Below are 12,724 nucleotides of genomic sequence, written 5' to 3' on the forward strand. Positions count from 1 at the left end.
GACACATGGGAGGATGTGGACACTGATTCTTCTTCAGAAGATATATTATCAGATCCATCTCCACCAGAAGAAAGAAGGAAGTCTCCACCCAAGGACCTCTCCTTTTCCAATTTCGTGAAAGACATGTCAGATACAATCCCTTTCCAGTTGGTCACTGAGGAAGATATGAGGCAAAAAACTCTGGAGGCTCTACAATTTGTAGATCGCCCCCTAAAGAAGTACTTGCCATACCAGTGCATGAAGTCCTCGTTGATCTCCAGCATAGGCTGTGAGAGCATCCTTGTTCAATTCCACCAGTGAACAAGTGGACTGACGCCACTTATTTGGACCAACATATACCAGGTTTTCAAAAGCCTCAACTCCCTCACCAGTCTGTAGTGGTGGAGTCCACCCAAAAAAGATCCAAAAGAATCTGCTGTCATTTATCCACGCCTCTTGGCAAGGAGCAAAAATTCCTAGATGGTCTGGGGTGAAAAATGTTCCATGCTTGTATCCAGAATTGTGTCATACCAGTTATATATGACGCAATACCAATGAAATTTGTGGAAACAGATGCAGGAGTTGTCTGAATCTCTGCCTTAGCAAAACCAAGAAGCCTTCACTAATATTATTCATAAAGGCCTAGAAGCAGGTAAGCACAAAGTGCGTGCCGCCTGTGACTGCTTTGAAACATCTTCCAGAATGGCAGCAACGGGGATTAGTGCCCGTTGATGGGCTTGGCTAAAGGCTTCTGACATCAGGCCTGAGGTTCAAGACAAATTGGCAGACCTACCTTGTACTAGAGACAATCTTTTTGGTGAAAGGGTACAAGATCTGTTGCGCAGCTCAAGGAACATAATGAGACACTGCGACAACTCTCCACTGTTCCAGCAGAGACTTCATCTTCTGCAAAACGCTCAGCCAGAAAAGATACCAGGAAACCTTTTTACAGACCACGAAGGTATTATCCTCCAGCTCCTCATGGTAGGACAACAAGACCATCCCAAAGAGGTCAATCCAGGCAACCAGGCCTCAGCCTCCCCCTCAGACAGGCCTGGCATTGGGGTTTTGAAAAACAGCAGCCACTCCATGAACCCAATCCCGGATGTTCCAGTTGGAGGCCGAATCTCCATCTTTCTACCCAATTGGTTAAAAATCACAACAGATCAATGGGTACTATCCATAATAACACAAGGTTACCATCTGGATTTTCTCACAATGCCCAAGGACTCTCCACCAAAGTCCCTTTGGATACACAAAGATCATACCACTCTTCTGCAAACAGAATTATCCACCCTCCTGAGAACTAGAGCCGTGGAACCAGTTCCCCGACCTCAGCAGGGCAGAGGATTCTACTCCCGCTATTTTCTCATTCCAAAGAAAGCAGAAGGCCTACATCCCATCTTAGACCTCTGAAATCTCAACAAATTTCTACGAAAAGAAAAATTCAGGATGGTCTCCTTAGGCATCATGTTTTCCCTTCTTCAAGCAGGAGATTGGCTCAGTTCTCTGAATCTTCAAGATGCTTATGCTCACATTCCAATATTCCCACCTCACCGCAAGTACCTGCACTTCCTAGTGGGACGTCAACACTTTCAATACCGGGTTCTGCCTTTCGGACTGGCTTCGACACCCCATGTATTCACAAAGTGCCTAGCGGTGGCAGCAGCCCATTTATGCAAGGAAAGCATACACGTTTTTCCTTATCTAGATGACTGGCTCATCAAAAGCCAATCAAGTCAAGGAGTTCTAAACTCTCTAGACCTCACAATCAATCTGCTTCACTCGGGATTTCTAATCAACTACCATCAATATGAATTCCAAGGTCTCGAACCTCATCTGATGGAGTAATATTGGTAATTCCTAATAACCAAACTCTAGTAAAGCTACAACAGGACAAAGGGTCAATGATACTCATAGCCCCGTATTGGCCCCAACAAGTTTGGTTTCCCATACTTCTCGACCTCTCAATCAGGGAACCAATTCGCCTGGGCACAGCACCCACTCTCATAACTCAGGATCAGGGCAGGTTGCACCACCCCAACTTTCAAATCCTATCCCTCACAGCCTGGATGTTGAAAGCTTGATCCTGCAACCACTCAATCTTTCAACTAATGTATCTCAAGTGCTTGTAGCTTCATGAAAGCCTTCCACATGAAGGCTATCTCTGGCACCTTTCAGACTCTGGTCTACAGATTTCATCAGTAAGGGTACATCTGAGTGCCATCTCAGCTTACCACAAGGGAGTTGGGGTGCCCCGATATCAGTGCAACCCCTCGTCAGTAGGTTTATGAGGGGTTTAATTCAACTTAAACCCCCGTTACGAACACCAGTCACAGAATGGGACCTTAATGTAGTACTAACCAGGCTCATGCGTTCTCCCTTTGAGCCTATAGATTCCTGCGATATTACATTTCTTACATGGAAAGTTCTTTTCTTAGTAGCTATTACATCTGCTAGAAGAGTTAATGAGTTACAAGCACTTGTCCCATACTCACCCTATATAAGGTTCTTACATGACCGAGTGGTCCTCCGTACTCACCCTAAATTCATTCCCAAGTTAGTTACGGATTTACACTTGAATCAGTCCATAGTCTTGCCCACATTCTTCCCAAGACCTCACTCTCACCAAGGTGAATGGGTTTTGCACACCTTAGACTGTAAACGTGCACTTGCATATTACCTAGACCGTACTGCAGTCCATAGAAAATCCACCCAGCTCTTTGTTTCTTTTGACAAAAACAAACCGGGACTGGCAGTGGCGGTTGGCGGTTTGAGTATCATGTTGTCTGTCCTTAGCCATATAATTGTAAATGATGTTACAGTTGTCCAGTGTCAAAAGGACCAGACTTCTTTACCAGTGTTAGAAAATCATCTTTCCTCAATACAAAATGCAAATGCTGCACTACCCTTAATTTGAAATAAGCGACTTTCATAACTTTTCTTAACTGTCGTTTAAAGGATAATTCAGCATGTAAAATAATCCCTCAATTCTGTTTGCAGAGGAACCTCCTTACCATCAATCAAAATCTTGGGTGCTTCTTCCACTGGGATTATATGACTTACCCAGAGCATTTCAGTCTTGGTTATTATATTCAGTGTCATCTTATTTGCTGTCATCCATTCTTCAACTTTCTTCAAACAACCTGTTATTTACTCATTTCAGTCTACCTCCGCATGGTTCACTGGGAAGAGAAGCTGAATGTCATCAGTGTAAAACTTTAATTTTACTCACAGGGTCCTCAGTAACCGGGCTAATGTGGCCAAAAACACATCAAATAATGGTGCCAAAAGGGGGCATTCCAAGATGGCGCTGTGAGGAGAGGACGTGGAAGTAGTAGCTCCCATGCTTCTCATTGTTGTAATCTATTCCTAAATGCCTCATACGAAAAGGAAAGGACGGTTAGAGAAGGAGCCTTGGCCTCTCTAAAACCTGCTGCTGTTCAGACGAACATTGCTGGATTCTACCCACTTGCAGGTGTAAACGCTCCACAAGTTCCCGCGAGAGCAGTGGGAGGAGAGCAAACACTCCCCCCCCCCCCCCCCCCCCCCCCCCCCCCCCCGCTCATGGGAGAGATATCGCTGAGTCCTGGAGCTCCGACGACACCCTCTCCACAGCTGCTGCATGCCGCGACTGTGGGCCTGGACGTGCCCCATAGATGGAAGGCATCTTTAGGCGTGAGCACCTCCGGGGAGGGGTTCTGCATAGGTTAAAGCGGCGCCTGTTATCGAGGGTGGAATGTTGTCCTCCACGCCACGGTTGGAAGTGCTAACTCTCAATATTGTGCGAGATGGTGGTGGTATTTGGGCCATTACAGAACGGAGAGATGGAGCAAACGGCCTGGATCCAAGATGGACATTTTCCTCAAACATCTCAATAGGTAACTTTTACTTCTTAATCATTATTGGTGAAACCAAGTGTAGTGACTCTGGATTCATTATGGCAAGCTATTTCTTTTTTTAGAAAATTCAATAATAACTTTGACCACGGCTATTAAAGATACTCAAGTTCAGTTTAATAACTTAAATCCTGTTGTGTCTTTGCACACAGATAAAATTGAAGAAATGGATTAAAAAATTACTCAAATAAAATCTGTCCAGAATGGCCTGATACAAGGTGAAACGGCTTTAATTAGAAGAATGGAAAATTTAGAGAATGCTGCAAGATATTTAAATTTAAGAGTTCTAAATTTCTCAAAGTGTAAGATGGTCTCACCGAGGGAAAAATTTGGATGTTAATTACAAGAAATACTGCAAATTTCAACAGAAGCACTACCACCAATATCTAAAGTGTATTTTCTTCCAAAAACCAAGATAAAAGGAGAAAATCAACAAGTTACTAGGCCAGTATCTTTGAATTTAACAGAGTTTTTGGAATCCTCCTTAGAGGCACAGATAGAGAAAAGGCGTACATTGCTGGTAAATTTTGTATTGTCTTCTGACTGGGACAATATTTTGAAAATATTTCTTCATAATAGGAATACCCTCTATTTGGGCCAAAAGGTCTGGATGTACCCAGATATATCTAAAGCAACACAGCAGTGACGGAAGAAATTTTTAGTTCTCTGTATGCGTGCACGATAGATTGGAGCACAGATAGTTATCTGTTTCCCATGTAAATGCGTTATGAAGATAAATGGTGCCAGATATATTTTTTATGATCCTCCCCAGTTAGAGCTGTTTCTGTATTCTCATCAACAGACCCAAGGAGTTATTCAAGTCCCAGTCATCGGTGATTGATTAGAGATCTGCACTCTCTCCTCTTTCCTTTTTACTATCTGTATGTTGTAATTTGTTCTATTCATGGTTACTCCCCCCCCCCCCCCCCCCCCCCCACACACACACTTTATTGTAAATTCAGGATATGGGAAAATTTGGTTTCTTTGGTATTATGTTAAATGGTAAATGATTTCCTTCCATGATGTACCTGATATTTTATGGGGCATGCTATCTGCTGTCTATAAATGTGAACATTTATAAATAAAAAAATAATGATGCCAAAAGAGCCGACCCTTCAGGGATCCCTAAACTTAATGCTCTAGGCTCTGAGATGATAGTATTCCATTGAACGTAAAATGTACATCCCACAAGGTAAGATTTAAACCACTGTAACACTTGCCCATGTACTCCAAAAGAATAAAGTTTCTTAATTAAAATTTTAACACTGAAGCCATAATCCAAAAACACTACAATTATTGAATCCCTTTGTCCAACTCCATCAGCAATGAATCTGTTACAGATGTCAGTAATGTTTCGATCCCATGATGAGCCCAAAATCCAGATTGCTCTGGATCTAATACAGTCTTCTCATCCAGAAAAGCTGTCGACTGGCTCCACACACATTTTTCAACCAATTTTGTTAAACTAGGCGTATTAGTTATAGGGTTCTAATTCCACATGTCTACAAATGGCAAATTTTCCTTTAAGACTGGCTTCACTCTAGCAAGTTTCAGTTCATCAGATAGTATTCCACCATTCAAAGCTGAATTAGTAATATCTACCAACACCTTTCCAAACAGCTCCTTCATTACCTGAAGTAGCCAAAATGGGCATAGATCCAATACACATCCTTTAGCCTACATTGATGTAATTACCTCCATCATCTCATTGATATTTATATTCCACCTTGTGAAGTATTTGTACATTTTGTAGTATTTCATAATGTATTCTATGCTCAGATCACTTTATGATACACATGCAAATTAACATCGCTATTCGCAAGCCGCCAATGCAGATCAATAAGGCAAGGTAATTTAGACTGCACAGTTATGTTTAGAATGATTACTAGAGTTAAATCGCAGGCTAGCTGCTGTGACTATGACAGTCAACTGTAGAGGCATGACATGACTCCTTGCTTAGGGCTGTAGACATAGTGCCTATAAAAGCAAAGGTTTCACAGAAAACTCACATTCTTCCATGGTTTAACAATTACTTGAGTGATACTAAGGGGCAATTGTGAATGGTAGAATGTTGTTGGCATAAAACCAAATTTACTGTTGATCTGACAAAGTATACACAACACAGCTAGATAAAAATAGGTGTTTGAGAGATAAAACTAAAAGAGCATTTTGCTCAGCATAAATTCAGGCTGCAGGAAATTGCCCTAAGAAATTATTCCTTATTATGAAGCAACCAACTCAGGATCCCAGATAGCATGATATTAGAAATGATAGGCAATTACCTGTTCATTGCAAATAGTTTGCAACTTTGGTTTAATGACTAAATCACTTAGCTATGTACCCATTTTCCATCAGATTCTAATCTGAAGCTAGATGTTGAATGTGTTGATTATGAGGGAAACAGATGTTTTTCAGTGGTCTCCAGCTCTAAAATAATCCAACTAATGTCTACAATTAATGGCTTTTTCTATCCTCTAAACCCATGTTCTCATATAATACTGAAAGCAATTCCAAAAGAGGTTGGAGAAGGATTGATTAAAATTGTTAAATCTATCTCTAAGGGAATGCTCTCTACCAGCCGAATTGAAATAGGTATTCGACTTGTTCTGAAAAATCAAATCTAGACCTGTATGATGTAACTGTCACTCTATATTGTCTTGTTTTTGACTAAGTTGATAGGAGTTGTTTTATATAGAAACATAGAAACGACGGCAGAAAAAGACCAAATGGCCCATCCAGTCTGCCCAGCAAGCTTTCACACCTATTTGTTTTCATAATCTGTTACTCTGACCGCTGAGGTCAGGGCCCTTATTGGTAACTTTTTGGTTCAAATTCCCTTCCACCCTCACCATCGATGTAGACAGCAGTGCTGAAGCTGCATCTAAGTGAAATATCTAGCTAATTGGTTTGGGGTAGTAACTTCCGTAATAAGCAAGCTACTCCCGTTTGTTTACCCTGCATGTGTAATTCAGCCATTGTTGGTTGTCTGAATAAAAATCCTCTTTACTTAATTCCCTCTGTTGCTGAAGCAGTGAGCTGCGCTGGATACTTATTCCAAGTCAAGTATCATGCTTAATTGATTCGGGGTAGTAGCCACCGTAACAAGCAAGCTACACCCATGCTTATTTGTTTACCCAGACTATGTAATTCATTCCTTGTTGGTTGATGCTATTCTGCATTCATTACTCTGGCTTCTGATATAATGGTGTATCAAGTTTAAGATCCTCATATTGATCTTTAAAGCTTTGAATGCCAGAGTACCAATATGCATTAGTGTAGCATTGACTATGTATGTATCTTCAGATCAGTATTGCAAACACTTATTTTTTCCAGCACTGACTACTGCAATGCACTCTTACTAGGACTCCCAAGCACATTGATAAGACCACTCCAGATACTTCAAAATACTGCAGCCAGAATACTGACGGGAAAAAAGAGGAGGGACCATATAACCGAAACTCTAGCAGACTTACATTGGTTACCCATTGAATACAGGATAAAATACAAGGCCTTATGTACCATACACAAACTAATATATGATAAAGAAGCAGATTGGCTAAACACAGCCTTACGAGTACACGTTCCACAAAGAAACCTCCGCTCAGCAAACAAAGCACTACTAACAATCCCTTCAGTAAAGTAGGCAAAATTAACCCAAGTGAGAGAAAGGGCTTTATCATTGGCTGGGCCCATGCTATGGAACACAATGCCCCCTGAACTCAGATTACAGAATAATCTCAAAACTTTTAAGAAAAATTTAAAAACATGGCTCTTTAAAAAAGCCTTCACTAAAGAGTGTGGAGGGTAGAGAATGAAAGTACAGAGTAATGCAGATGAGAATGAATTTACTCAATCCTACATTTAAGAAGTAATATATCAAAGAGATAATAACTCAATAATATACCTGGACTTGACCAACATTACTCAAATAATGATTTTATTTATGAAATTGTAACCAAACTTTATTGGCACCTGTTAGAATGTACGATATCCTAGATTTACTAACCTTAGCTATGTGCCTATTTGTAAACCGTTGCGATGGTATATAACTTAGCGACGGTATAGAAAAATTTTTAAATAAATAAAATAAATAAATGTTTGCTAAGATCTCGAGGGAAAAATCTGCTTGAGGTACTATCAGGTCATCAAATGTGCTTATGCAAAACTTGTGAGAGAATGTTCAGGGTAGCAGGTCCAATAAGCTGGAATATACTGTGAGATGAGTTCAGGTCGACCTGTATAAAAAACATTTAGGATGAAAGTTAAGACACTAGTTCTCACAAGTATTCAGATCCTGAATATTTCAACCATTATTCTGAAAGTTTGATGTTTGTTAGTATGATTTAATGAATGTTTACTGTAACCTGCCTGGAATTAAATATAGTGTGGGTGATAAATGCTGTAATTAAGTAAATACTTGGTCTCATTAGATTTGTTCATTGTATTGTAGATAGTTCATGATATTAGAAGTTTACTAGATCTTGAATCTAACTGGGATAAAAAAAAATTACTTTGACTCTTAAAATAAAAATATAGTATCCAATTTAAGATCATCAGGCAAGGCACTTCTTTCTATACCCTCTCCTAAACCCACTCATTTAAACTCAGTTAGGGAAAGGGCCCTTTCGCTGGCCGGGCCAAAACTTTGGAACTCTTTACTGCTTGACATCCGACAAGAAGCTAACATGCAATCATTTAAAAGAATGTTAAAAACATGGTTGTTTGAGCAGACCTACCTCCAACCAAGTTAATCCTTTGCTACTCTTGGACTTCCCCACGTATATTAAGTTAGTTATTAAATGTTTATGTTAATGAGCTATAGCATGGAAGCTTTTAGAAAACATTCTGTATTTTATTATTTTGTATTATCTTGCTTGTATTCTTTTTTAATATTTTATTGGGCAATTTTTAATTTAGTTTTTATTTTATTTAGTTTATTTTTATTTAATATTTTGATTTTTTACAAATGTTTTTATATAATTAAATTTACTTGTTTTATTAGAACAGGATTAAAACCTGGTCTTAGTCACAATGTAAACCGACATGAAGTGATAAACAAAATGTTCGGTATATAAAAATGTTAAATAAATAAAAAAATAAATCCACTACAAAACTACTGGTATTAGTGACTGGCTAACACCTATGTCCATTGAAAAAGGGCTCCTGTGGGATTTATTTTATACAGTTCCTTCAAGTGCTTGCATTAACAATCTGCTCTGGTCAAGCAAACATAATAAGGTTGTACAAATGACTAGCTGCGGACCATGATCTATAGTCATAAAATCCCTTGTAGTGTATATAGTACATGACTGCATTTACAATACATGTGTATTCTCTTTACAATCTTCTTTAGGAGTTGCTGCAATAGGTGGTGCATTTACAGAACAAGTAATCAAAAACATGGCTTCCTTCAATAAACAACCCATCATTTTTGCCTTAAGTAATCCAACCAGTAAATCAGAGTGTACTGCTGAACAATGTTACCATCTGACAGAGGTAAAGTGAGATTCTTTAAATGGTATTAGAAATTTCAGAACACTACAACTTAAAAGATTATCACTAATCTAGTCATTGTGCAGTTTGTATCACAATAAAATATAAAAAGTAAGGCTATGGTGAAATGGAAATCCCTGCAAAGTATCCGATACCAAGGTAAGATTCCTGGTCTCTTTAACATAATGTTTCAGCAAGTCTCCATGTTGCATAAATTCTGGGGCAATCGGCTGCACATTGCAGACAAAATGTAAAGTTGAAGCCTGTACAGCAAAAGCAATACAAGAAAATGCCATCAGTGGTTTGATTTAGAAAAGAAGTGCAATTCTGTCTTCATCTATGTATTTTGATAAAATACCATTAGCCACTCCGGGACACAGCCATCTTGAAAATTTTCAAAGAAATTAATTTGGATAGATTGCCCTGGTTGAAAACTGTCTTCCTCAGAGGGGGTTAAAAGAAGGTGTTCTGGGGATGGGGGGAGGGGGTGCCTAAGTGGGGAGATTTCAAATGCATGCATACTGTTTTACTCCCAGTCAGTCACTTATGCAAATGTCTGTGCATATCTTGTGAGCACTTTTCAAAGTGAAACTACCTGGTATACCCATATAAAAATGTGGGTATGCCTCGCAACAATGCGGGCTGTTCAAGACATTTTGATGACTGAGAAGCAAGGAGAAAAACATCCTTGATGCAGTGTCATGTTTCAAAGCCAAAATATCCTAAAAATGTGAAACCAGTTTCTCATTTGCCTGTGCAAAGCACACAGGTGAGATCTAGCTTCGTTAGCATACCATGCTCCTGCAATTTTTAATAACAATATTTTCTGAAGATAAACAGTTCACCAAAGTAAAACAAGTTACTTAGCTTAGTGCCAGACATGTTTCATAGTTTTCTTCAAAGACCTTTACTATGCATGCAAGGAGGCTCCAGCACTGCTGTGGCCCTCAGATCATTTTCATCTGTCATAGAAGTTAGACATGTCCACTTCAGTGAATCTGCTTCTCACAGTTTTTTTGCACGTTTCATCATTTAAAAAGCAAATCAAACCTGTTGAGCTGAATGTCCTCACTCAAGCTGGTTCCCATTCAGGGATGCAACACCACTCCCTAAGCCCTCCTTCTGGCCTCCCACCAGCTAGACTCTTGGTCGGGGTTATAGGGTCATGCTCACCTCCACTCCTTAGGGTTATCTCAAATACCACCATTACCACCACCCACTACACCCTTTGCCCAGTGCCATCCCCAGTCCTTCAAAGGAGTCCTTTTGTTGCTCTGGGTTTCACGCCTTCCCCAGCTGAATTCTCTGGACTTTATTTGCGTGTTCCTGTGGTGGCTTCCACTCATTTTCCACTTTTACCACAACATCTTCTGACTCCTTTGCACCATCTTCATCTATACCACCACTATCTGGCCGTTCTGTAGTAGTTGTCTCTCGGTACTTTAAAGCGACTCCTTCTGGCTTCTTTGTAGCATCTTCCTCCATTGTCTTTGTAGCACCTCCATCTGGTTTTTCTGCAGCATCTCTCTCAAGCTACTCTGCAGTGTCTCTCTCTGGCTGCACTATGCTGCCTTCCTCGGACCAGTCTGTGCGGCTTCCAACAGGCCACTCTATACTGCTGCCTCCAGGGAAGTCTGTGATGCCTCCTTCAGGCCAGGCTGTAAAGATCCAACATGAACTCCTGCATCTTGATCACCATTACTGTAGGTTTATTCACCTGAGTTCTGTTCTCTTTTCTTGCACTGCTTTGCCTGTCCTTGCTATTCAGGCTTTTCCTTTACCACCTGTTCTAGCAGTGTGTTCACTGGTTCTGTGCCAGGTTTTCCTGTCACACCATCAACAGGCTCTTCTCTGGCTCCAGTACATTTGGTGTCATTAACTTTCTCTGCTTTCAGGTGCAGTGAGCCCTTCTCTAGCCTTACTTCAGATAGGTTGGCAGTTAGGAACTCAAACCCAATATCCAACTCTCTCATGATATAGGTCCAAGAGATCTGGCCCTTACGGCACTCTTGCAGTTGCCTCTCTCTTCTTCCAGAAGGCTTTAAATTACAGCTTGCATTTCCAACTCGGTCATGCTTTCCCCCAGACAAGGCTGAGTTCCTTGAGCTTAGTGGAAAGCAACTGGCTTGCTGCTGGAGGGCCAGATCCTGTTCAACTCTCTGCACAAATGTTTTCTCTCTCTTTTTTTTCTGTTAGAAGGTAAAAGGGAAAAAACCCTGCTTGTCCAGCAACTAACTTACTCTGTTCCCTCACTAAGCAAGCTGAGCTTCTCTCCTTACTTGCACACAAACTTGTCCAGCCAACCTTTCCTTCAGGGCTCAAACACCGCTCTCTGTATTAAAGGAAAAAATATTTTCTGTGCTCCTCTCTGAATGTAGTCTATTAAAGTCCTCCATAGTTTGTGCACAAGTAGCAGCACTGCTTCTTTGGTAGACAACCCATAACCAGGGAATTTCTTTTCTTCTGTACTGCTTTTTCCCCTCCCTTGGAGACTGGGTTTCTCTCTGTGCACTTGTGTAGAGTAGAAATCCCCAAACTGACACCATATGTGGGATAGCCGAGCAAACGTTCACAGGCTGGAGTCAGGAACCACACTGGCTCCAGCCTTTCTTCTTGTACTTTCAACTTTATTACACACTTCTCAACATATAAAATGTAGACTGCTTACCTCTCAGCAGTGTACTCACAGAATAACTTCTTCCATTCAGTAACTAGCTTTTCCTGGAGATGCGGGGGCCCTCTGTTCCCAGCTGGGATCTGCCTCTTAGTCTACACAGCAGGTTCCTGCCCACCGAGCTCTTTTCCTTTATTGATTTAAGGTGGATCAGGCCTCTAGCCTGGTCATGCATAGATTAAGGAGGGCCACTCTTTTACATCCTATAACTTTTTAATTTCCTGGTTAGTCTGTCGTGATGGATTTTGTCAAATGCCTTCTGAAAATCCAAATATACTATATCACAGCTCACATTTTCCTAAATGTTTACACCTACAAAAAATATAATAGAGGCAAGACTTCTGCATTAAGCCAGGTCTATCTACATAGCCAGAATTTTGTTTTTAAGAATAATTTCTACCATTTTTCCTGGCACCAACATCGGGCTTATTTACTAGTAATAGCTGTGTTATTTCATGCTTGAGTTCTTTCAGGACTTTGGAGTAGTTATCATCTGGGCTTGATGATTTATTATTCTTTAGTTTGTAAGTTCGATCTATTATATGCTCCATTATCACATAGATTTTTTTTTAGTATAAGAACATTTGAAATAGAAATACCATGCTAGGTCAAACCAAGAAACAATACATAATTGAGAATTATATCTTTAAGATGACAAACTAATTACAGATTATCACAG

The 12,724-nt window shown here is 40.3% G+C and overlaps 1 protein-coding gene across 5 annotated transcripts in view; it reads left to right on the forward strand.

Moving 5' to 3' along the window:
- ME1 (malic enzyme 1) overlaps positions 1 to 12,724 on the forward strand; it is an 869,023-nt gene that overhangs the window by 831,098 nt on the left and 25,201 nt on the right. For all 5 annotated transcript variants that reach the window (XM_029595519.1, XM_029595520.1, XM_029595518.1 and 2 more), the window contains one exon: positions 9,232 to 9,374. In XM_029595519.1, coding sequence (XP_029451379.1) covers positions 9,232 to 9,374 — 143 coding nt within the window. The remainder of the gene's footprint in view (positions 1 to 9,231; positions 9,375 to 12,724) is intronic.

Source organism: Rhinatrema bivittatum, chromosome 3 (genome assembly GCF_901001135.1).
Source record: "Rhinatrema bivittatum chromosome 3, aRhiBiv1.1, whole genome shotgun sequence".
Lineage (NCBI taxonomy): Eukaryota > Metazoa > Chordata > Amphibia > Gymnophiona > Rhinatrematidae > Rhinatrema > Rhinatrema bivittatum.